Here is a 25,595-nt window from a genome sequence, read left to right on the forward strand (position 1 = left end):
TGTTCATTTTTTTTTTTTTTTTTAAATACTAGCTCTTGGGCTCACTAATGCCCTTTTGCAAAAGAGATTAGTTTAAAAATTTTAAACTGAATATTTTCAAAGCTAAACATCTTTAAAATTCAGTTGGCTTAACGGGTAAAACGGGACGAAACAACAAGTGCTATGGAAGTCTCTTTTTACAAACATAACTTAACAAAACCTTACAAAAGTGTGATTTTATCTGAAGAAAAATCTAAATATGGTTATTTTCTTTGGGTTTCCGATTTTTTTAACAAACAAAATATGAGTAAAATCATACATTTTATTTGATATTTTGTAAATATGTACTTTTGCTTTATTTCAAATACTACAAAAGCATTTGTCGTCATTTGCTGTAATGATCAAACTACAGGTTAGATAGCATGTAAATTGCTTTTGTGTCAATGCGTGATTGAAAAAAAAATACCGATATAATTTAAATTATCCACAACAATTAGAAAATCTAAATCAACCCCGCGTAAACAAATAAATGGTTGCCTAGCAATTTGGGTCATTGAAAAAGCTTGCGCGGGTCATAGGTTCGCCATCACTGCGTCCTAGAGCATTATTACTTTGCTGTATTGAGGATGCATTATAAATTTGGGTTGATATTTTAATATTTAACTGGCTGAAATAACACACATCTCTGAATTTATTAGTGTAATTTACTTTACCATAATTTATCGTAATTTTCAGCTCTATTTTGTGAAATGCTTGTTGAATTGAAACTAATAATAGAATAACTTTCCTTAAATGAACATCAATTTATAATGAACTCCTCTCAGGTTGCAAATATTTAATCGATTCGCTCAAACCAAAAGTTAAAATATTTTTCACCTTTTAATGGATGGGTTTTCCTTAATTTCTATTTATTTTTTTCTTTTTCCTATCTTAAATATTTATTCTCCTCTTATCAGAATTGGAGTGTTATTGAAATTGGAATGTTGTTTTGAACAATTAATTGTGTTATTCGACAAGAGAGTTAAATGACTGTTTAAACTTTTGGCTAATTATATCCGTGTTCTTTGGTATTCTTTGAAAATTTGAAGAGCTTGGATTAAAAAGGAGATGTAGAACGAAAAGTTTGACTCTGTTCGGTAGTAAGAGGAGTTTTTTAGCAAGAATTGATTTAAAAGGACCTTACACCTAGTGGAACAGCATTTACGAGGGTCGTTTGAAAAGTCCGTGCAAAGTCAGAGAGATAGCACTACTGGCGCGTATCGAGGTTATGTTTAGTTAGTAGCATCTCTTGGAAGAACACACACCAAGTTTCAGCCAGATCGGTCTATTTCTTTGTGTTTGGCATTCGTTTGAATCGAGGAAGTCGAGTGATTTTCAAAAAATGGACGAAAAAGAATTGCGTGTGTTGATTAAACACTACTTTATGAAAGGCAAAACGCCTCAGGAGACTAAAGAGAAGCTTGATAAACATTATGGTGACTTCGATTAGAACAGTTTATAAGTGGTTTCAAAATTTTCGGAGTGGCCATATGTGGCACAAGTGACGCTGAACGTTCTGGACGCCCTGTTGAGGTTACTACTCCAGAAATCATTGATAAAATCCATGATATGGTGATGGATGACAGAAGAGTGAAAGTGCGTGAGATTGCTAGTACTGTGGGCATCTCGAATGAACGGGTACATAATATTTTGCATCAACATTTGGACATGACAAAGCTATCCGCAAGATGGGTGCCGCGATTGCACACGCTTGACCAAAAACGAAATCGTGTGAAGTGTTGCAAGGACGGTTTGCAGCTGTTCCAGAAGAATCCGCAGGAATTTAAGCGTCGTTTCGTCACTGTGGATGAAACATGGATACATCACTACACTCCTGAGACCAAAGAACAATCTAAACAATGGGTTACCAAGGGGGAATCTGCGCCAAAAAAGATTATGGCGACTGTCTTTTGGGATTCGCAAGGAATAATCATCGACTATCTGGAAAAGGGTAAAACTATTACAGGTGCATATTATTCATCGTTATTGGACCGTTTGCAAACCGAGCTGCAAGAAAAACGCCCACGATTGGCCCACAAAAAAGTCCTTTTCCATCACGACAACGCACCAGCTCACACCTCAGCAGTTGTGGTCGCAAAATTAATGGAAATAGGGTTCCAACTCGTTTCACATCCCCCCTATTCTCCAGACTTGGCTCCCTTGGACTACTATTTGTTCCCCAATATGAAGAAATGGCTTGCGGGAAAAAGATTTTATTCAAACGAGGAGGTGATTGCAGAAACCAATGGCTATTTTTCAGACTTGGACAAATCCTATTATTCGGAAGGGATCAACAAACTAGAGCAGCGTTGGACGAAGTGTATAAGCCTAAAAGGAGACTATGTTGAAAAATGAAAAAGGTTTACCCCAAAAAATTAAGTAGTTTTTATTTTTGCACGGACTTTTCAAACGACCCTCGTATATCTCATCATAATATTTTAAAGTCAAAGCCTTGTACTTCGTTAAAAGTTGAATTCAAAATAACTATTTCCTTTCATTAAAGGAAATTTTATTTGTGAAGTCTTTGCTTATTTTACTTTTTATATTTTGATAAAATCCACAAATGCTGAACATCTGCAACAAATTTAATTAAAAATAAAAGCTTTAATGATGTCCATCAAAACGTGCAATAAACATAAATTTCTGAAACATTAACTCTTACGTTTTCTAGTATCAGAAATTGTTCTCACAAAATTTTTTTTGTTGGCAAACTAGATCTTTTAATCGAATTAAAATTAGCGCAAAGAAGAGATTGATGCTTGTTAGCAAAAGCAGTGACCTGAAAATGCTTAACTTCTTACAAAAGTTTCAAATTTTAAATTTGAATTAATAGTTTAATATTGATTATATATAATTAACGTTATTAAAATACTTGGGGTCACAAAATTTGGTCCAATTTCAAAGAATAGGAAAAAAAAAATCGCAAATGGCTAATTATTTTGTTTACTTTGTATTTGCACTAATTTACTGAAAATGATTTCAGCTATTTATAAAAATTTAAGTTAGTATATGTTGGTATAGCTCCAGGTTTATTTGCTTTTAGGGTTTGTTTATATTTATTTTAGTTGATATTTGTGTGGTATACATACATAGTAGTGACCTAGGACAAAGTTTGCTTGTCTGTAACTAAATTCATTGTTTTTGGGGATTTGCCAGAGATTCGAGTGGAGTCTGTCTAGCGTCCTTGCTAATTCAGTTTTTTCTACCAAAAAAGAAACACAAGGTGTGAATAGACACGAATTTCTATCCTACGCATTTCTCGAAGTCCTCCACAGCCTCCTAGACTTCTAAATTGTCTTTCCTGCAATTAAAACTTTAAATATAACTATGCAGTAAGATAGCATTTTTTGTTATTTTGGCCTAAATTAATGTATAAAAAAAATTTTTACCGTAACTTTACAGTAATAATAATAATGGTATTTTTAATTTTAAACGTTAAAATATCTTGCGTCTTCCACTCAATAATCATATTAAAGAGAAATATAAGCTGAGAGTATTGATGTCTGGGTTTAGCGTCTTTCGGTTAGTATGTTGTCCCTCGGCGGGTTATAAGAAGATGGATGACCGTTAAAAGGAAGGTTTAAAAATATTCCTATAGCTGCCAGTCTCTAGTCAGTGTGGACTGGCTAGAAGAAGAAGACACCCAACCATGAGAGAAAGAGATAACTTCATGATACGCAATACTTGCGCTATATTTTTGCGCACACATCCGTCTCTTATTTAAGAGTAAGGTGGTAAAGAATGTCGACGAACCCTGACCAAGAAGGCAACGTAGTAAAGTGTTGGCGCCTAGAGTTAGTTTGTCTGTATGTGTGTTCGTACATCCTCTTTTGTCATGTTCTTCATCCCAGTGTTACATTCTACACGCACAAGGCTGCCCTTGAAAGCGAACAAGCGCAGAACACACTGCTGGAGTTATTGTAGTGTTGTGTTCTGGCCTGAAAAGTGGAAGGAGCGGGGGCCACAGTCAAGAGGGAGGTTCAAGGAACTATGATATCTCTTTCTAATGTTCCTGCCTATTCACTCACTTCCTTGCCCAATGTGCCTGTGTCTATGTTGTCTGTATGTATATACTGCAGCAGTTTTAGACCCAGCAGACACAAAGGGACAACCGCAACCTTGAAGTTGCACACAGACCCCTAGCCTTTTCAATTTTTCTTTTTTTTAGTTCTAGTTTTTCTTTTTTTGTTGTTCTCTATTCTATTTTCATGACCGATGTGTCGGCAACGGAGCCGCCAAAGCGGCCAACGAACTCCTGTTCGCCGACGATCCGCCCCTTTGCAGAATGTACTATCATCATTTTCGGTCTGCTATTAATATTCCTCAATTAAAATCTGTTCCGAAACAGTTGCGCAGCATATTTATATAGTTTTTCTATCGTCTCTTATTTTTAGAATTAATTTTTTTACAGGAAATAATTATTTGGCCACCGTCGGGGGAAATAAAACCCAGTCAATTAATAAGTGCAAAAATACATAAATGTGTTTGTGAAGAGAATACATAAAAGATTATGTGATGTAATGCCCAAACTTGGAAATCGAGTTTCTGAAGTTTCCGTCAAAAACCTGTTAACTAGAATTGTGATTTTACAAAAAATTATTTTATAAGTTTTACGCGATTTATTCAAAAGTAGCGTCCACACTCTTTTTAAATTCCATGAACTATTGTTATTCCTTCAACCTTAATATTTTTTAATTTAAAGATTTTCTCAGGGGGAAAAAATAGTGATAATAATTAGGCATCTGGATTCTGGAAAAGCTGCGACATTCCATTTAGGTATTACGAGGGTTGTAGTGTGGATCTGGCCGAACCAATACAATCAAATCCTAAACCATAATAAGCCTGTTAGCCAGTTTTTTAAACCATAGAACTATATTTATATCGAAGGTTATATGCTTCTTTTTTCTTTTTTTTTTTTGAAGTTTTGATTTTGTTTAAAAGATACTATATCTTAGCTATAGTTAAACTTTCTACTTTAAAAATTATTTTCACTGTCAGTGTGAATAAAGGTAAATGAATTTTGTGGGTTTCCTGCCAAAATATTTTCTTAGAAATGGTTGACACCCCCTTACTCCATGCCTAAGGTTGAACCTTTTCTTTTGAAGAAAAATATCTTTACCTAGGTAGGGCGTGTCTACTTCCAAGAACGGTTACCTAATTCCCACCCAAAACCCGCAAGAATGCTGACCAGCTTATAGCAACACTGCATTTTCTAGTACCTACTTTGCTATTTAAGTAGCTGATTTTTCTCGATTTATACTTTAAGTTTTTGGTAGCTTCTTTGCTTCACTGTTTTTTTTTTTATTTTGGAGAAGAAAAAGTTGCGCAAGATGTAATCATTAAGCTGCTCTCAGCTTCTTTGGTCCTCGACTAATCATCCGGTAGTCGCGAATCGGTAAAGTGGAGGCAATTTAATTTCAAATTTTGCATGTCCCTATCAAAAATAAAGAAGGAATATATTAGCACTAGTCTCGAAGTAGTTCTTACGCTTTCCTAGAAAGTGGTCGGAGTTCAATTTAAGGCTCCACAGTTTTCGAGTTGCACGATAACCATTAATTTTTCGTTACAAACTGGGAAAACGATCAACTGGCATCTTTGTAAACAATATTTCATAAATGTGCAATTCTTACTTTTTAAATATTGATTTCATAATTCATTTGCAGCAAATATTTACATATTGACTGTAAAAAATTTTAGTATTATAAATTTTGTCATGAATGCAATTACTTAATACAGAAAACTTAAAAAAATTCTTCGGCATTTAATACTAGCAAATAGTACTAGTTAACAGTTTTGCTTTAGGAGTCAAAATAGAAAGTTGACATTAGCGGCTAGCCTCCCTAGTTTGTATATTTAGGCTGTTACAGTGATGTATTTATAAACGATGTTCCATGACTTCTTCAATCCTAGTTAAATAGTAGAGTATAAATTCGCCTTCTCACTCTCTCTGTTTCATCTATTAAAGATTCTAATTATCTAGCAAGAAGCTATGTCAGTTTCACATACACATTGCTATGTTTGGGACATTTTATAAATAGAAGCCAGTCAGTTCTGGAGTGTTATTGAACTGGAGTTTTTGAAATAACTTTTATTTTATTTAAATTTCCTTACATTCACGGTGTCCATTCTCTCTCTGTCTGCCTTCCTAACCTTTGCAGTTTAAACAGAAATGAATGGAATTTCATGACCAGTATTTGTTGAAGGTAATTTTAGGTAGCCATTTTTGGTTTATACACTTGTAGAGATCACCATATTTGTGTTTAGTTTTTGGTCGAATAAATCCCTCCATTAAATCAAATAGCTTCGTGCGCTCTCTGTACAATTCGGTAGTCAATAAGTAAACAACTCACAAACTTTTTTTTAATTACATTTTTTTATTAATTCGTCGATTATTGTTTGAGCAAATCTTGTATTGTTTCATTGAGTAAAACGTTACTGGTTCATTATTCATTCGTTTTTGTTCATTTTATTGTTAGTTATTAACATCAACACACTTTGATCTAGTTATACTATTTCTTGACAGTGTAATTGAGAAGTTACAATTATGTTTTTGGTTTTATTAACTATAAGTGATGTACATTTATTCAATTCCTCCTTACTCCTCGGTATTTTGCATGTTCTGGAAACATTTTTCAATTTCTGAGCAAATGTTTCAAGGTTTTAAATAAATTGAAGATACATAATTTTGCTCCTCTTTCCCTAACTTGTTCTGCTCCAGACAGTATCTCCAAAATCGAAATACATCGAATTTTTACGTGTTTCTTAAATTCTTCTAATGATAATTAAATTTTAATTGTAAAAGTGTATAAAAAAAACTATGGGATTTATAGTTCACTGTTAATTTATGTGACGTTTACCAGGTTTCCGAGTTATAGTCTTGTACGTAACGGCAGTACAAGTGAGCCAATCGCGTTATAAATTGCAACAAGAACAAATACTGGAAGTGACACAGTTCTTCACAGACAAATTACCTGACAGAATTAAGCAGCAGGTCTAGTTGGTCTAAGAGCAGATAGCTAGAGACTTGAGGTGCTATATTGGCTCAGAATAGAGGTCGATGGCGAAAATTATTAGTGTAGGTCAAGGTTGATCTGTGGAAGCCAATAAGAGAGAGAGTTGGAGAGAGTTCGGACGTTGCAGTTAACATGGAAATTAAGGTTCAAAGTGCAGTATTTAGCTAAGACTTTCTGCCGATTCTTAAGTAAACGCAGTGCTATACTGCGTTTACTCAGTCCTACCTAGCCACCGAATCAATAACAATAGTTTGTAGTGTGGCCATGATTAGGGGGGAAAGCTAAGAATTAATGTGCCAATCCTGGATAACATTTATCTGTGACGCAGACTAGTTTCAATTTGTGTGGTACCATCTGCATTCAGGGAAATATCTTCTTTCTGGATTGAGTTTTCAGGGTTGGAGGTTGTACCTTATATTACGCCTAGCTTCTCAGAAGACGGACTACGCTATCTGAGGGCTACAGGCTATAGTCTCCTTTTTATGAGACGAATTTCACATCACCACAAAATTGGAGAAGAATCATGGTCATGTTTAGTCATCAGGTCTTTCAAAATAGAACGTAACTTGTATGATTTAGAATTTAGAACCAAAATTAAAAATCAAAACAAAATCTTTTGAAAACAATAGTTTTATAACTTAGACCTTATAAACTGAAGTCTTAGGGTTTTTATTTTCTTGTTATTGAATATCTCTCCAAATTTCCATTCCATTTCAAAATACCCAAAAGAGATTAAAAAGGCTTTTAATTGGAGAACAGCCTGGGAATAGAGGAACCTTTTCTGTTAGTGTACTACGTATAATAGACTAGATGCAACAGATGTTCATGTACAATTTTTACCTGCAGGCAGTATCTGTGTACAAGTGAGGCAGATGTACTTAATACGCACACCTTGCTGTACTCTCTCAGAATGATTCTGACACACACACCTGGCCTTCACAGTCTGCGCCAGGACTGTATATAAGTGTCTTTAGCCGATAGAAGTGGGGAAGTCTTCTTCTTCTTTCTTCACAGCTTGCGCATCTGCTTTTATATTTCACTTTGTTGGGGTGACGGACCTCGAAAAGGGCGTTAGCCCCTTTTTACCTTCATACGTCTAGATATGTCTACAGTATCGTTTCTAGTAAAAACAAAATTAACCTTTTTGCGTATACTTTACTTTATAAATTATGTATTTCTTTTATTCTTGCTTTAGTCAAGTGTTTTGATAAATAAACAAATAATCTTCGGGTAACTTTATGTAAAATGATCAAAACAGGCTAAATTCTGTTCTTTTTTTCGTACCAAACAATATTGAACTTATCCGAGAACATCTAATGATAAACTAGAGTTTTATTAGCCTCTTCAAATTAACAATTACCTTCTATTACATAGGTCAGAAATGCAGCTGAACTTGCAGTTGATTGCTTTTACTTTAATTCGTATTTCTGGTAGTGGTTAATCCTGTGCCTTGAAAGAAGATTATGCCTTGAAATCATCCTCCATGATGATTTATTGTGACTTCGTTTCGTGATGTAGTTTAGCATGTTACCATTTGTAAATTTTGAAAAGCAAAAAAACTGAGCTATGCACATGGATGGGATAAAAAATACAATTACGACATTTATTAATTGAGATAGCCCATATTGAAATATCATCTTAATCATTCCAAAGTCCAAACTTCAGATTTATAAAGAGCGGGAAAAAAATCCGGGAAATTATCTCAATGACACAATGAATCAGGAATTCCAAGTACGTAATATAAACTTGCGATATGAATGATAGACGCAATGATATCCGCCCGCTCTGTGAGTGGTCAAGTATTTATATAGATTACGAGGTCTTAAATTGTTTTTTATTTGTTAAGATACGTCATATTAGTATGCAAATAATAAAGAGTATTATGAAGTTTAATGGTAGTATTGTTATGCAGTATATTGACCATACCTTATACATATTATAAGCATTTTCTATGCTACAATTGCGCCAACTATGAAAAATCTTGAAATACCTATCAACCAATCACTTGTTTTATTTGTATTACTGTTAATTATTGTTTGTAATAATGGCAAATTTTTATGCAATGTTTTCTTTTATATATTGATATTCCATGCAGCGAATTACTGTATAGAGAAGTAATTACTGACTTGGAGTGAATACAAAATACATTTTATGCCTGTTGATATGTACTTGCGGTGGTAGTAGACAACTTTACTGGATATTTAAGTAATAACCCATTTTTGGAAGCGGATTAGTGGCGTTGAACCTCTATTCCCCTGCCTAACAATATTTGACAGGACTGTTACTTAAGTACTAAACTCAAATCTTTAAACCATCGTGCTCAACCATTATAAGGATTTAGAGTACCAGAAAGTAATGTTTAGCTTTCTAAACTCATACTCATTCATTCGCAATAAGTACTTAAAAGTACTTAGTACACATAAACATCTAAAGGAGCCACAAAGTATCCTTTTAGAGTCTGTGTTATGAATGGCTTTAGCTACTCTACCTGCATTTCTGCAAACTCAAATAATCTTTGAGCTCTATATGAGAAAAACTTCGGATCAGTTTATGGCTAAAAGAAGTGCCTAAGTAGTGAACGTTTTGATCTTGTAATTACACTAAATATTTTTTCCAAAAATTGGCGAAGATCGCTTTTCATCTTAAAACTGTAGACGAAGTTAAAACAGTGTTTTTTTTTGTTTTTTTTGGAACAGAAATATCTTGCGATTTTACTGATTAAAAGATAAACTAACCTTGAAGAAGGCTAAGAAAAAGCTACTGAAACGTTTTGTTGATTAAGCGTTTATAATGAATATATCAGTTTAATCGCAAGGTTGTTACCTAAATTCACGGCCAATAGCTTTTATTTTTTAACCCAAAATATAGCCGTGACCATAAAAACAAAATACAACATTTAGCAACAATAAAGATTGTTTGATCTAATTAGTGCGTATTTTTTTAAAAAAATAATTACGAGGTTGCTTGTGAGGAATAGTAAGTAAAATGTATTTTTAACTTTTAGAAATAGTCTTTACATTTAACATCTTGCGCAATTTGAGTAGGCCTCTGAGTGATGAGTGAATTCACTTTAGTAGACGTTTTCTCAAATCCAAATTCTGGCATAATCCTTGGAATCAGAGCATTTGATTTATATTTATTCAGTCATTCTCTTTAGGCTACAACTTTTTTAAAAATAATTCCAACAAAATTAGGAATTTAGCAGTGGATCCTACACTATTTTGATCTTTGATGGAAGTTTCAAGTATATTCAGTTATTGATTTGAAAATAACAAAAAACTGAAAAGTATTTGGTTTTTGCGAAGGAGGAGGAGGTTCTTGAACTCGCAAGTTTGACACACTCCTTAGGAATGTGGAATAACACTCGAAAGTTATTACCATAGTACAGGGATTTATTTTCAGATATTTTTTTCTTCATTTTGAAGAAGAATACCCAAATTGTGTACACATAACTGCGCGTTTTATTATTATAAAAATAAATTTTACTTTTATTTTCAAATATTTAAACTTTTTGTACAGTAAACAAAAAGTTAAATTTAGCTTGTTTTGATGATAATAATAATAATAAAAAAGTACATATTTTGAATGTGCAAATAACCTTGATGTTACCGTTCGTTGCGCCTGAATTCTTGATGACGTACATATCTTAATAATGTGGTATACCACTGTGGCGCAATAGATTGGATCTATTGTAGTCCTCGTCAGGCGGGGTCTAAGAGTGCATCTTCTTGCAATAGTCGCAGGTTTAGACTAATAGAGCAGATTAGTATTTAGTAGATATTTCTAAAACATACATAAACTTAGGTCTTTTTCTAATATTGGAAACGATCGCCATACTTTCCTTATCTTCATTAGAGAATTGAATTACTGCCGATTGATTGAGACAAATATTTAATATAGTGAGGCGGCGGCGACGAATGGTGAAGCAGTGAAGGCGGTCATATCACGTGCTGGCCGAGTGATCTCCCCACTCCACAGCAGACACCGGCACAATCAAGTAGGCACTGGCCGCCGTCACAGCTGACCACAGAACCCCCCGCCAACCCAGTCAGTCAACACTGTCAGAGAATCCTCCTTCCACACTCCCTCTGCATACAGTATTTAGTCAGCATGTAAACATGTTTACCACTGTACTGAGATTGTTGTTGTTGTTTAGCTAGCTAGATCAACAGCTGCTCTCCTGCTGTAGTAACCTAACCTTAACTACCAACCTATCACTTTAAAGTTTTTTAAATCAGCGGGGCAACAATAAGTTTAAATATTTTGCAAAAATAAATTATTTCTGCTGATCAGTTGGACATCTAGCCACCACAACTTGCGAAACTCTTTCAGTCTTTTCAAGTATCTGAACTCCGATTTCCCCTTACCTAACCAAATGTCTTGCCTAATGATGTAAAACCAAGAATACTCTAGATATCGAACTTACAAACAAATAAAATGAAGTTTGTTAGTTGGTTTTTGGCCTTTTAATTCTTATTAACCAACGCTACAGTTACTAGACGTGATTATTAATTACAAAGTTACTTCTAGACGCAAGAAATTTCAGTTATTATCATAAAAATCTTAAAAACCAACTTGACCAAGACTCCGTTTTGCCTGGAGTCACGGCTAAAACGCAAGTTACAGAATTTTTAGACCAACCATGAATTACTTAGTTGTAAAAATTAGGAAATCATGTCTGATATTTATGTAAGTAGACTGTGAAAACTTATATTACTTATGAGGACTTTTCTCCATGTAAAGTTCCGTGTAAATCGGTTCTAAAGTACCGCAATACATCTATGCTTCAACAAATTAGCTACCACAGCGCTGCAGTTGGCAGCCCTAGTGTTTCAAATATTATTTAGTCGTTTAACTTAAATGTTTGCACAGTCGTATAGTCAACGTTATAAAATTATTGTTGATCACAGATTGTTATAAAATAATATACTGATTAGAAGTAATTACTTCTTATTCTAATTACGTTAATTATTTACGTTAATTACGTTAATTTAAATTACCATAACTTTTGAGGTTTTCAATAGCTTAGCTGTGAGTCTATATAACGTAAACAGAACTATAAGGAAAAATTCTTTCTTCGCAATTTAATAGACAACATCAACTAAATTCCTCATTAAAATGGACAAACATGAGAAGAAAACCAACCATAGTGAAATGATTGGAAGTAGCTGCTCTTAACAATAGATTGCATACTATACATTATCCTTGGTAAATCTTTTATTATTAATTTTTGTGAGTATTTATAGATAACACTGAAGCAAGCTGCACTTATAAAAATATTAAAATTTTGCAAAACATGAATATTTTCCCCCCCCTCATAAATTGATTGCATGTATTTGCATCCAACAACTAAGTTATGTACATTATTTTTTCCGTAATTGTTATTGAGTCCTTTTATGGTTGATTGAGGTCAGCACTGTGAAAGATTGAATGATGCGAGACTGTGTAATATTTTACTTTAAACAGGTTACCAAAGAACAATAAAAAAAACCCACTATGTTGAGGTATCTCTTGTTATTGTTTAGTTAAGGGGTCAAGGAACCTCTATGTACAGGGCAGTTTGGAGTGTTTTTCCATTTGCTTTTGTCTGTTTGTTGTTTTGTTATAAAGGAACAGTGTTAGTGTATATGTGATAATGATAAGACATGAATGGAGGAGGAAAAGAATTTTGTTAGTTCTATTTAGTTAAGATATTCTATTTTAGATGAACAAACAAATATATATTTATAGGATAATTTCATATTTACATTTTTATGTTCCAATGTTTTTATTACTTGATGAATAAAATATTTTTGTAGCTTCGAATGAGCGTCAACAAATTGTGTAAAGTTGTTAGCAATAAATGCATGCGAGCGTTATTATTTAAGAGAGGAGCGATGAAGATGGACAATTATGTACTTCCCGTGGGAGTTTCCCGCTTTTATTATCATTACTTCCTTACGTCATAGACTCTTGTTTTTTTTTTACATTAGACTTTTTTCAAGTAAACAACTTTGTCACAGGAAACATGAAAAATGGGAATGCAAACAAATTATTTTAAAAATTGCATCTACAACTCGACTAACTATAGATCCTGCCTGAACGATTTATTTTATTTTTTAAGAAAGGGTCTTGTAGGACATTTATATGAGGGGTTGATCATCAAAAACGGCACGAAAAAGCATAACGTTGAAAAAAAAACCCTAACTTTGACAATCGTTTTCTCGTTTCCTGTAAAAGTTTAAATTTCCAAATTTTCTTTAAAATAAAGGGCATATCCTACGTTTATAACTGTATATATAGGGTGTTCAGCATAAGACTCCCGTATGCTTCGGGAGACGATTCTGGGCATTATTTGCAACAAAAAAATTCCATATAAACTATGGCTCGATTCGGCTCCGTTTTATAGATATTTTTAATTTTGTTTTTGGAATACAAATTAGCTTATTTATAAGGAAACTTAACCTTCTTTCTAATGAGCTTATTGAAATTGCTGCAGCTATAACAGTTTGAGAAATATAAACTATGGCTCGATTTTGCTAAAAAAAGTAGTAACACCTTGAAAAAACATAACATTAAAAATATCTATAAAACGGAGCCGAATCGAGCCATAGTTTATATGGAATTTTTTGTTGCAAATGATGCCCAGAATCGCCTCCCGAAGTTACGGTAATCTTATGCTGAACACCCTGTATATATATATATCTTCTTTTTTTTTTTTTTTTTTTTTTTTTGCAACATCACAGATCAAGAAGAGATTATATAAATGCGCAACATATAATGTGCTGTATATTGTGTAGTCAAACATTTCAGCTTTAGTTCTAGAGATTGTCTGCAGTAATTTTAAGAATCTGATATTACTTTGTGTGTGCAAATTATCCCTTCCCTTATTATTATTCTTCTTATTAATATTATTATTATTATTATTTGACAAAGATTATAGAACCATCAACATTCAATAAAGCTAGATAATAAAAGTTAATTCACTGTTAACGCCCACTTCCTCCTCCCCTGAAGAAGTTTCTATTAAAGACGGACACCAATGGTACCCGAAACGTAGAGAAAATAATAAAGAATTTACCAATAAAAAGAACTTGAAATAAATTCTATCTTTGAGTGATTCATGTGATGATAAGCGACTACCAAAACAGTAAAAAAATATTACGTGCGTAACATTGCAAACAGTTAAGAAGTGTAAATTCCAGGCAAACTATAAATAGAAACCGCAATTGTTTACCTAATTTACACCCGTAATCAATGGGGAAAACCTGGAAGGTACCTTCCTCAGACCTCATAAGAATGTAGACGTTCAATTCTGGAGATTTTTTATAAAAAAAATGATTAATGATTCTACTATTTTATTAAAATGAGCAATATTATAACTGGTTTATGTTCGTATTAAATTAAACAATAGACCTAAAAAAACAACAACATGTTTTTATAGAAATTGAAGAAGGAGAGTTTAAAGTGGCACGCTTAGTTATTTAAAACACAAAGTAACAGCAGCCCTGACCTTTGCAACCCAAAACAGCTGTTTATCTGTATCTATTTTGAAAAAATAAATATACACTATCGGAGTGAGTGATGCAGATGCTGTGTGGCTGTTGCGTGGAAGGCCGTCAGTTTTGTGGTAATGGCGGACACAGAATTCTCAAGGACTTGGTATCTTTTTGTGTTAACAAAAATAAATAAAGTAGGCGCTGTGTGCACGGTGCCAGGGAACAGGGTCCCAGGTATATTCTAAGATATTGAATAAAATGTGCAACAGCCCCCGGACGTAAACGTCCTTGAGACCGCCTTGGCAAGGACGTTCGCAGACCCGTTTTCTGTGTATATGTTGTAACTGCATGAACACTTTCCTAGTTTAACTTTCTCCCCTCCTCCTCTCTCTCTCTCTCACTCTGTCTTGCAATATTTATCTTGGGTTATTTCTTGCACTCTATTAGAGATTAATATTTATTGAGAGCACAGATTGAACTTTTGTCTTAGGTAATTCGCATAAAATATCTTTTGACTGGAAATTTAGTTCGTTCAAAGCTGTTTTTAATTAATTTGAGTCGTTTCTTCTCACAGATTTAATAGCTTTATTAGTAATTTTAAGGCACTTTAAACGCCTCCAAAAATATGCATTCCAAGTTGAAAAACTTAAATTCAGGAGAAAGGTATAAAGAGGGGACTTGTTGGTAGTTCTGTTAGAATAAACTTACTACATGATAACTGCATTGGAACTAGAGCCCTCAGATAGCCCAAAATAGCGTTCCGGGAGCAAAAAGATCCAGTTAGGTTGGCAGCAAGAATCTTAAACCCATCTGTGCTACACTAAGGAAGGAAATGTAATAGCAGATTCTTTACCAAAGGTATCTTCTATGCAATGGAACCGTTCTTGAAAGTTTCTCTCATCTCTCATCACAAAAATAAGCCTCAGTGGTTGACGCTGCTACAGTGTTTGCAGAAACCTTAAGTGGATGTGTTTCAACGGAATGAATACTTAATTTTTTCGCGATTTCTTTTTGTTGAAAACATCTCCAACAGGACTCTCCAGTGAAATTTAAAAAATATTAAGTGTAGCTTTTTAACTGAAGTAATGTTTTAAAAATATTTCTACATTTAAAGGTTATAAAATGTACCAAGTGCATTGTTAAAATGCTCATTAAAAGTGATAATCCGGAATCTTAAAGTTAACTGTATTGTATTCAGAATCCTAGAGGATTTTTCGAAAAACAATACCAAAATTATCTTTTACGTACTAATAATAATTGCATATATTTACTCTCTATCTGAAATAAAACATATCTTCCGACAAGGCAGCATGTCAAGCAATTGTTCACTCTGACTCTAAATTGCCATTTCAAAATGTATTGGGGATTTTGTGTACCTTATCCTTGTTGCAGTCTGTGAACTGTAGTTGCAAGTATAGTTCCCCCTAATCTTCATATTAAAAAAAAAAAATACCTAAATTCATGGTTTAAATTAAAAATAAAATTAAGTGTAGTAAATAAAAGTATTTTTTTATAAGTAAATGCTTAATTTTCAAAGTCCATATTGACTTTTATTTATCCTTCAAAACTAACTGTCTTACATAACGGTCATGCGGCATTCACGAGCTGGTCGTCCAACATTAGCATTCTTTAAGAGGTGATTTCGTAATCTCCTAGTTAACAGCTGACTTTACTCTTTTTTTTGCATATTTATAAACTTTTACACGCCTAACAGCAGTTTCTTTTTTTAGCTAAATTGTATTCTATAATTAAGTGACACAAATTCAATTTCTCTTTTACATTTTATTATAATTAAAATTATTTTTAATATATTTGTCTGGACATTATTTTTCTGTCAAGATTCTCACTTTATTAACTGTATTTTTTCAAATAGAAAATATAGTAAAATTTTACGCATTGACTACAATTTACAATACATGATCACCATACATTATCCTTACAAGGTCATGTTCATCTACTCTTGTTGTTTCAAGGACTCATAATTTGATCTAAGTTCTGTCTGTATGAATGTTTCAAAGTTCACATACTTTCCTTATTGAAGCAACTATCATTCTATAGTTCATTGAAGTTACAAGTAATTTGGCCATGATTTGTATTTAACGTTAATATATTGTTTGATAAATTTTTGATAGTTTTTATTGGGTTCGGTAGCGATTAAATATCGTAGAGAATCTTCTTCACGTGGTTTTAGTGTCAGTTGAAAGCCCCACTAGCAACAGTTTAAAATGAAATTGATTCTAGTGTCTTTTACTGTCATATTTATTGCTTTAGATCGCTAGATATTAAAAATACAAGTTTATTCTTTTAGAAGAATATAAAATATTCGCCAGTAATTTACTAAAAAATAATTATAATAATAAAGAATTTTAGAATCAACAGAAATAGCATCAATAATCCTCTAACGATCCGGGATCTAAAAAAAAAAAAATCTTCGTTAGTCGGAAGAGTGTAGGTGCTGTGAGTTCCCAGCGCGCAGAGAATGCATGGACTCCACTCGTCGACTCACCGAGGTTCTGCAGTAGAAAGAGGTGGAAGAAAAGCACCGTTAAGCAGTAGACATGGACAAGTGTGTGGCTCTCACATTCCTCAACTGAGAGTGTAATACACTAGAAGAAGTTCCTATGGGAAGCAACGAAGTGGGGCCAGTAACCATTTTTGTGAATGGGCCGAAGCGGTTGTTTGTGTCGACGTAATGTTTATATATATATATAAAACTACTGCAGCGGTGGTGGGGCTTTCACATTCATTCCCTCATTTTATGTTTCATTCACCAGAGGAATGAACAAAAAAAAACTAGTATATGCAATTCTTTTTTTAACTTCCGCCGGATGCGGATGTTTTTGTATAGATACACGTGATTCCGGTTCGTTCATCCGGATAATTACTACTGAATCTGTGGATAACTGCAGGTTCTACTTTCTTTTTTTTATGATTTCCTCTTTAGTAATATTTTTCTTTTGAGAATATACTTTTAAGATGTCCGAATTTTATTAATAAAATAAAAAGTTTCTGAAACTGCCACCGTGAACTGTAATTTTTTTTATTTTTCTTTTTCTTTTAAAGAGAGAAAACTTAAATAAAAAACGCAGGTAGTGTCTTTGAATTAGTCACTTACAAAGGTTTTAGGTGTTTAGAATTTACTCAAAGAAAGACTTGAACCACACTAGTGTTTTTTTTTGTTTTCTTCTAATTATCCTAATTAGATTTTCTGTTTTATGTATTTCTAAAACTTTTTGGTTTTTTTAAGATGAACATGAGAATTAGAAGAAAATGCTAATATTATATATCCATTGTGTTACTATTTGCATTTCTATCCTATTTTGTAATTACTTCTTATCAGTACGCAGTATTAACACGATATGTTAATAGTGGAAAACACCCGATTTACGAGAGGCACCAGTTATATTGTTGTTGACTACGTTGGTCCAACCTACAACAGTTCGTTTTTTTTTTATAACATGTGTGATTCTTCTAAAAATTTATTAACTTCTAGATTTTTGTCTATTGTGGGACATACAAGTTGATGACCATTTCCTCGTTAATTGAGAATTCCCCTTCAGAATGAATCTTTTCAGAGGTTCGTAATGAAAAACTTGAGGCGTTGGCTACAATCGATTAATCAATTGATGATCAATTTTTCGAATAATATCAAATAAGAAGATTTGAATTATTTAAAAAAAATATATATCTTTTAATTATCCACAAATTAGAGAGAAATTAGAATTTTGCAACACTTAAAGCCGTACAAGTATGTGTGCTCAACTAATTTGTTAATTGGACATAAATTTCTCCGCCTCCCTTCACCTCCCAAAATGACGTGATTCTTCGCCAGTCTAATTAGAGGATGTGGCCTCTGTGAAATTTAGACTTAGTCATCCTGTGATCCTGGCGCTCCTTTAAAAAAAAAAAAGATTCTAAGAATCACTAAGCATTGGTGATGATTCATCTCGTTGGTTTCCAGTAATAATTTATGACATGAGTAACGATGAATTTTTTAAGTCAGAGCGCTAATAATAGAATATATGTGTGTTTCCCCGCAAGCACACTTATCTCTAACGGATATTTGATTTCATTATTTTTATTTTTTTATTGTTTAAAGTGATATTTTTTTTTTCTATTGATACTGTTTATTTGATATGGTTTAAATAAAATAAGAGAGCTGTATCGAATTTCAAATTCCTAGACTCGACAGATCTGTATTTAATATTATAATCTACATAAAAACAAACGAGAAAAGATATTTGAACAGGTGAAGTTATGAAAATATTTCTAAATTGAGTGTCACCCCAGCTAGACCTCATTATAACATTTTACCTCTATTTGTTAACATGGGTGAGATAAATTCAAAAGAGGTTACAATGGTATTTGTTGACGTTAGAAAGATCTTCCTTCTTTATTAGAAACAAACCACTCAACTCTTACCGGAATAGATTTGTATGAGCTGGCTACACACAGTAGCCACTCTTGCAGTGCCCGTGGTCGCACGTGTAAAGCTCCGTAAATGATAGAAACTATTTTGTAGTTTTTTTAACTTTTTTTTATGGGCACAGTAGGGCCAACTTTTAGTAACTACGGATAGTAAAGATATTTTAGGAGGTTGAACACACTTACTTGATTTTTGTTTTTTAAAGTCTTCTCCCGCCTATCCTAGATATCTTAACAAAGCATCTCTATGCACGTGTCTGTAATAAAACACGTGGCCAAATATAACCTTCTTTTTCACCTGTTGTTTAAGATTGTTTAATAAACATTTTAGTTTGGTTTCTCTTTATAATTAATATTTTTTAGAGCAAAGTGATACATCCAAAGTGAAATTTCCAGCACTTTGCCCAAATATAAGTGATTTAACGTATATATTTTTTATTCTTCCATTAATTCTCTCTTATCGTTGACAATCTTTAAAACTTCTGCATTTTATTCTTTCAAAATTTTGATTAATTGCTTTACAGAGAATATACATATGTTAATCGCCCAAAAATAATTTTGTGAATAATAGAGTAGCTGTAAACACGAAATACAAGGATTTTAGGCTAAGTGTTTAGATTTGATTTCTTTTGGGAGCTTCTATTGTCGGCGATGTCTTTAAAACAAGGAGAAGAAGCGTCCAAAGTTTGGGCAGTGTAAGGAAAAAAGGCTCCGGGCGCCAATGAACTCATGCGTAATATTTCTAAAAATATAAACATTAAAATAAAAAAAAAGAAGAAAAATGAAATTGCTTAGTAAACAAATTTTAAAGAGTGAGGAGGGGTGGGTGTTAGTCTAAAATGGTCAAGAGCGTGGCTTTGTATGTAAGACTGCTTTTTATTTGTAAGAAAAAATTGTTTATATTAAAGTATGAGCTTACGCACACTGTCCAAGACACCTAATTGGAAGTTGGACGTTAAGCTCCGCCTGAATAAATAGCCGATTACCTTTCAAAACAAAAAATAGATTGTCCCACATCAATTTGCTATTTTCCTAGTTTCAACTAGAATCTTGTATCCATAATCAGCTAGAAAACGGATGAATAACTTGTGAGAATGAATTGGTTTTCACTTTTCTAAGATATTCCATTGGGTGAACATTATTTTCTGTAAACCCTTTTGCACTGTAAATAAGTCATTTTCATTAAAAAGTTTCGATGTAGAAGTAAAATGTTCATTAGTAGTGTTCTTGTAAGAGATATCAAGCCTCCAGAAACTGCAATGTAATTTACGTCTTTCTATAATGAAATATAACAAAGAAAAAAAAAATCTTCCGTCTTTTATTATACCAAAAAAGTAAAAATCACTAGTCACGATATACTTAATGTTATATTCAGTGGCATTGCTTTTAAGTTGTAATGGAGGATATCAGTTGGATTAGATAGCGTCCACCTCTCCATATGAAGGCCAATGACGACACATCCTGCGGAAGTAAAAAAAAAAAATAGAGTGGGAGATGTTTTTCATATGAATGATGAATGGAAATCAGAGTGGGAGAATATTGCAGTTGGAGCTGGTAACTAAATATAGACTTGCGCGTAAACATCTGTGAAAAACATAAATATAGTCTGTCAGTGTGTTAACATAGTTGCACATGTTTATGTGCATAGCATTTTTACAATTATAAGTTTAAAAAAATAATATAAACATAATTCATATAATATATCTTTATATAAATTTATAATAATTGTAAAAGAGTTTTAAAACCCTTTGAAAACTAGATTAACAATTGTTGACAGATGTTATTAATTTATTTAAGGATTTCTTCTGTATTAGCGTAAATGAAACTAGATGGGGTTTTTAAAATAAAACCGTTTACAAGTTTAACTTTTTTTTACTATTATTTACCTTTCAAGCTTAATCATTTGCTGCTTCAGATTACTTACAATTTTAGTTGAGACAGACAATATGGCTATATAAAATGGTTGAACCTTGTGTGCAATGCCATACCTATATCCTGTTAGAGTGAAGCATTCATGTTACCTTCCAAGGTTACCCAGTCTTGGCTCTTGTCTGTATTGGTGTCCAGCGACCTCTGGTTCAATCTTTTATTACGTCACCAAGCGGATCTACTCTTTGTCTCTTTTCTTAATAACAAGTATAAAATAAAAGTTAAGATTTATTCTGATAATATTTTATTTTAAAGGAATGTATTTAATAATTATTTTTTTAATGTAAGTGTAAATAAAGATTGCGTGGGTCAGTGATGTGAGAATATTATAATATGAGTATAAACGAATTTTACAACTACAAATACGTATTTATTTAAATTGACAGTTGCAAACCCAACTAGAAATTATTCAAGTCGTATCGAATCGAGCCAATAACAAGTAATATCGACTGTGTTAGGATGCAAAATGTCCAGGCTCTTCAGGCACTGAGTTGTTCCAACTTCTAAAACATATCTACAACTTATTCGCTGTATGTGCGCTAGAAAAATGAGGAATCTTGAATATTGAGGCACATCCAACGCTCACCGTTAGAACTTAGAAAGATTATTTAAAATGATATTTTGGCACAGTCGACTTGGTTTTTTTCTTGTAAACAAAACACAATTCATACTTCAGGGAATCCAAATTCAATTTCGTCATTAAACTGTTTTGAATATTTAAAATGGTCAAATACTTGTATCTTTTACAGTATTACAAATCGCTGTAATTATTTCGCCTGTTGTGAACGTTCAATATGTAATGGTAGCGTATTCAAATATTTAGAGCTTTGGAATCATTGATGCCCCTGCATTGCCCAAACACAAACACAATTCAATGCTCTCTTTGAATTTATCACTTTTTTAGATGGTTATAAAATATTAGAATAGGATGGTATTTCAAGAAAAGTTACCGAACAGTATAGTAACTAGAAGTACAATTGGATAAAACTATCCCTCTATTAGATTATTAAAATTTAATAAATAAGCTCATCTTTAGTTCATTCTTTTTTTTAATATTAACTGTAATTAGCGCAGTACATAATTTGTTATTATATTATTTGCTCTGAATATGGTATAACAAGTACAGTATTACTTTTAATATTGTATTATTGCGGAGCGCGTTGTGTCCTGTTTATTGCTGAATAATAAATAAAGACCGGCCTCGCGGCGTCAGACCTCTTCAATCCAAGTGGCACCAGCCTTATGTAATTTATAGATTTTTCCCCATTATCTTAGGTCTTTGTGACCTGTTTTCCACTTAAATAATCCAATATGTATGTATCTTATATTTTTTCTCTTATTTTTTAAATATTTTTTTCTTAAGGCCACGTCAACATCTGAGTTAATTGGCGCCAGGCAATTTTTTTTTAGTACCACTGCCGACGACTGGATTCGAACCCCCTGGAATTTCCAAGTGGGAATCCAGTAAGCTAACTACTGAGCTTGAATTTCTTCCCTTTTTTTTCTTTTATTGTTTCCACTTTTAATGAAAAATGAAAATGAACAATTGAAATTTAAGAAAAAGGAGCGCTAAACACCAACAGTAAGGAGTACTGCGAGAACCTATTTTCCTTTTAACATGTGCTTCCCATTTCTTGCACCCAAAACAGTACAGCAATCATGTAATTAACATGTTTAACATAAATATTAAAATTAAATTGGGCCAACCCCTTCTGTATGCCTTTGACTGTAACGGAACACATAAATAAAGAAAATACTAAATAGATAAGAGTTTATTTCAGAAAAGAAAAGAAAAACAAGGAAAAAAAAAAGAAGTGTAAAAATAGAAGTGGAACATGTTTGTTTTGATTATAAATTGTACTGTACAAGGAAAAAAGACGATTTCTTGGTAATCAGCGTGTGACGATAATGGGTTAATACAACCATAGGGAAGTGCGTTCTCCTTACACATAAGTAGTTGGGATCATTTTCAGAAATATAGTCGATTCGACAGTTTAATAGTCTTGTAAGTACGTTTCCCAGTATCTAATCTTAAAGTGCAATAGGTTCTTAAAGTAACCCGCCTTACTACCTACCTCATTTATACTGAATAAAACTTTTGCTTTTATTGGGAAAACAATCAGTTCTTAATTATTGACCTGTATTGTTTTAAATACACCAAATAATAATAAAAACCAATATGTGAGATTTTCCCCTCCGTACTTAATATTTTTATTTTTTTATATTATTATTTTTAAAGAATTTTCCGGAACTTCAAAAATTAGAAAAAGTATATATTCTCAGGAAATTTTTTATAAAGGAAAATGCTGTGAATAAAAATTAAAAAAAAATATGTATATAAATAAATAATAAAGAACAAAACATGAAGCGGGCAGCGAGAACCGCAGTTATAAATGTTGAAGGCGTACAACCTACGCAAAAAGAATTTCATATTAAATCTATCGACTTAATAACTATTAAAATTTAATAGTAACGTGGTAGTTTTGCATGAATAATTCAGAAGTAAGAAAAGTAAGTTCAGAAGTTAGAAAAAACAGCTTTCCAAGTTACACTGGCGTGTGCTCGCTAATAATAACTTCTACCTCATGAAGTTTTATTTATTATTATTGTATTTATTGATAAACAAAAACCTGCCATTAGAATAATCATTTATTAATAAGTCAAAATTAAAAAATAGAAGTGATAGTACAGAAATGATGATTTATTTTGGACATTTAAATAGATTTCTTAGTGATTGGAAAGTGTGGTACTCGCAATAGAGCGGACATTCCTACAGTGTTCGCATTCTTGACATTCCTTATTTAACAATATGTGCTTTTGGTGTCCTGTTACAACCTCTTTCACAGTGTCCAAACATCCTAAACATATAAACAACTGTCTGAGTGACTAGAAATTTCCGTTTTCTCTACCTTTGCGCAAGGAATGTACTGTATCCGATTGCAGCAAGTTTATATTTTTTTTAGTTTACTTCTTTTCACCTATCAATTTTTCTATTCTGATCAGAAGTTCTCTTAAAACTAGCTTTTATTTACAATTTTATTACTTCATAACGATACTTTTCGAACTAGTTCATGTTCTGAACATTGTTAGTGTTATTTTGAGATCAATGTCACCAGCTGATTTATTATTGTGATTACCTTATAAATTAAATCTGGTTATAAAAATTATTAAGCCCAGATTTGCTAGGGTAGTTTTTTCCTTATAAAAATCGACCGCAGTAAAGTGTTTAAAGTTTAAGTTGAAATTGAGATTTTCTAATTTAGTGTTCGGTTTATTTTGCTGTTTCAGAGAGTACCAACATTACCAACAGCCTTGCCGCCCTCAGTAGGTACTAACGGCCTGACGATGACTTCACTTTCTGTAGAGAATACGACCAAGTGTAACGGCACTAACGCTTTGACTGCTGTAGTAGCTAATTCGCAACAACAAAATCCCCCAGCCCCACAACAGACGACTACTCCCGGCCAGCCTGTTGGAGGCAGTGTTGGTAATAGTGAATCTGTGACAACAACTCCTGCCAGAAGAACTACAAAAGATTTTATATTTGGCCACGTTATTGGCGAAGGCTCCTTTTCCACCGTCTACCTCACTAAAGATATTCACAGCGCTAAAGAGTATGCCAGTAAGTAAAATATTACCATTCAAATATTTACTTTGTAACTAAACGGTAAATGAATACTAAGTCAATGAAGAGCAAAGCCAATATAAAGTTACGTTCAAGTTTCAACATAATTGGGGAAACATTAGAGCTTTAACGCCATCGGGCTGGATCGTTGTTTTCTGGATGGTGGCCATTTTTTAAGTTTGTAATCATTAATGAGTAAGAAAACCGCAAGATTTTTTCAAATTTTGACCTGTTCATTATTCTCGTTCAATCCCACTAATATTTAAGGTTTCCCCTCGCAATATTGGGATATTTGATGATTGGAAGTATTTGAACGGAAACAATCTGATTAGGAACTAAACGACATTAGAACTAGTGAAAATTCGTACCAAATTTTAAAGATATTTCATTTAATTTAAGTAAAACATCTGCTTTCAGTTTAACTTTTTTAGTTTCTGTTGTTTTTAAAACGAGGGACTTAATTTTCTCGGAGGAAGGCACTTAAACTCTACCGGTTACCATAGCAATGAGATATTAGAAGTCAGCCATTGTTAAAATGAGATTACTAAAACTAAATTCAACAATATTCAACTTTAACTATTTATAACAAACGGTTTATCGCACGTTCTTTTGTACATCGTCACTGATGTCAACCTCGGCCCCGAAATGGATACATTCAATTTTTTACTATTATTTGTTTTTGTTTATAATTATGCTTGTTAAAACTTAGTTACTTGAGTTGGAATTTTAGAGTTTTTAATATTCTTTTGTATCTTCTTTTTCAGTAAAAGTTTGCGAGAAACGTCATATAATGAGAGAAAAGAAGTCTGAGTATGTTAAAAGAGAAAAGGACGTTCTAAACATTCTTAGTTCGGCCCAGACGCCTTTTTTCGTCAAATTGTATTGCACTTTCCAAGACGCAGAACGACTATATTTCGTATTGTCTTACGCTAAAAATGGTGAATTATTGCAATACATCAGTAAATTAGGAAATTTTGATATCGCCTGTACAAGATTTTACGCCGGAGAAATAGTTCTAGCTTTGGAACATTTACATCGGCTTGGTATAATCCACAGGTCAGTCATTTTGAACATTTATTTTATTTTTTTTTTAAACTCGTATTTATC

At 32.8% G+C, this 25,595-nt stretch overlaps 1 protein-coding gene across 4 annotated transcripts in view; it reads left to right on the top strand.

The window, feature by feature from the left end:
* Positions 1-25,595, top strand: part of Pdk1 (Phosphoinositide-dependent kinase 1) — a 120,744-nt gene that overhangs the window by 90,783 nt on the left and 4,366 nt on the right. For all 4 annotated transcript variants that reach the window (XM_074143016.1, XM_074143035.1, XM_074143024.1 and 1 more), the window contains 2 exons: positions 24,152-24,485; positions 25,253-25,544. In XM_074143016.1, the coding sequence (XP_073999117.1) occupies positions 24,152-24,485; positions 25,253-25,544 (626 nt within the window). The remainder of the gene's footprint in view (positions 1-24,151; positions 24,486-25,252; positions 25,545-25,595) is intronic.

The sequence above is a fragment of the Rhodnius prolixus genome, unplaced genomic scaffold (genome assembly GCF_049639745.1).
Source record: "Rhodnius prolixus isolate KJV_2025 unplaced genomic scaffold, Rpr scaffold_1, whole genome shotgun sequence".
Lineage (NCBI taxonomy): Eukaryota > Metazoa > Arthropoda > Insecta > Hemiptera > Reduviidae > Rhodnius > Rhodnius prolixus.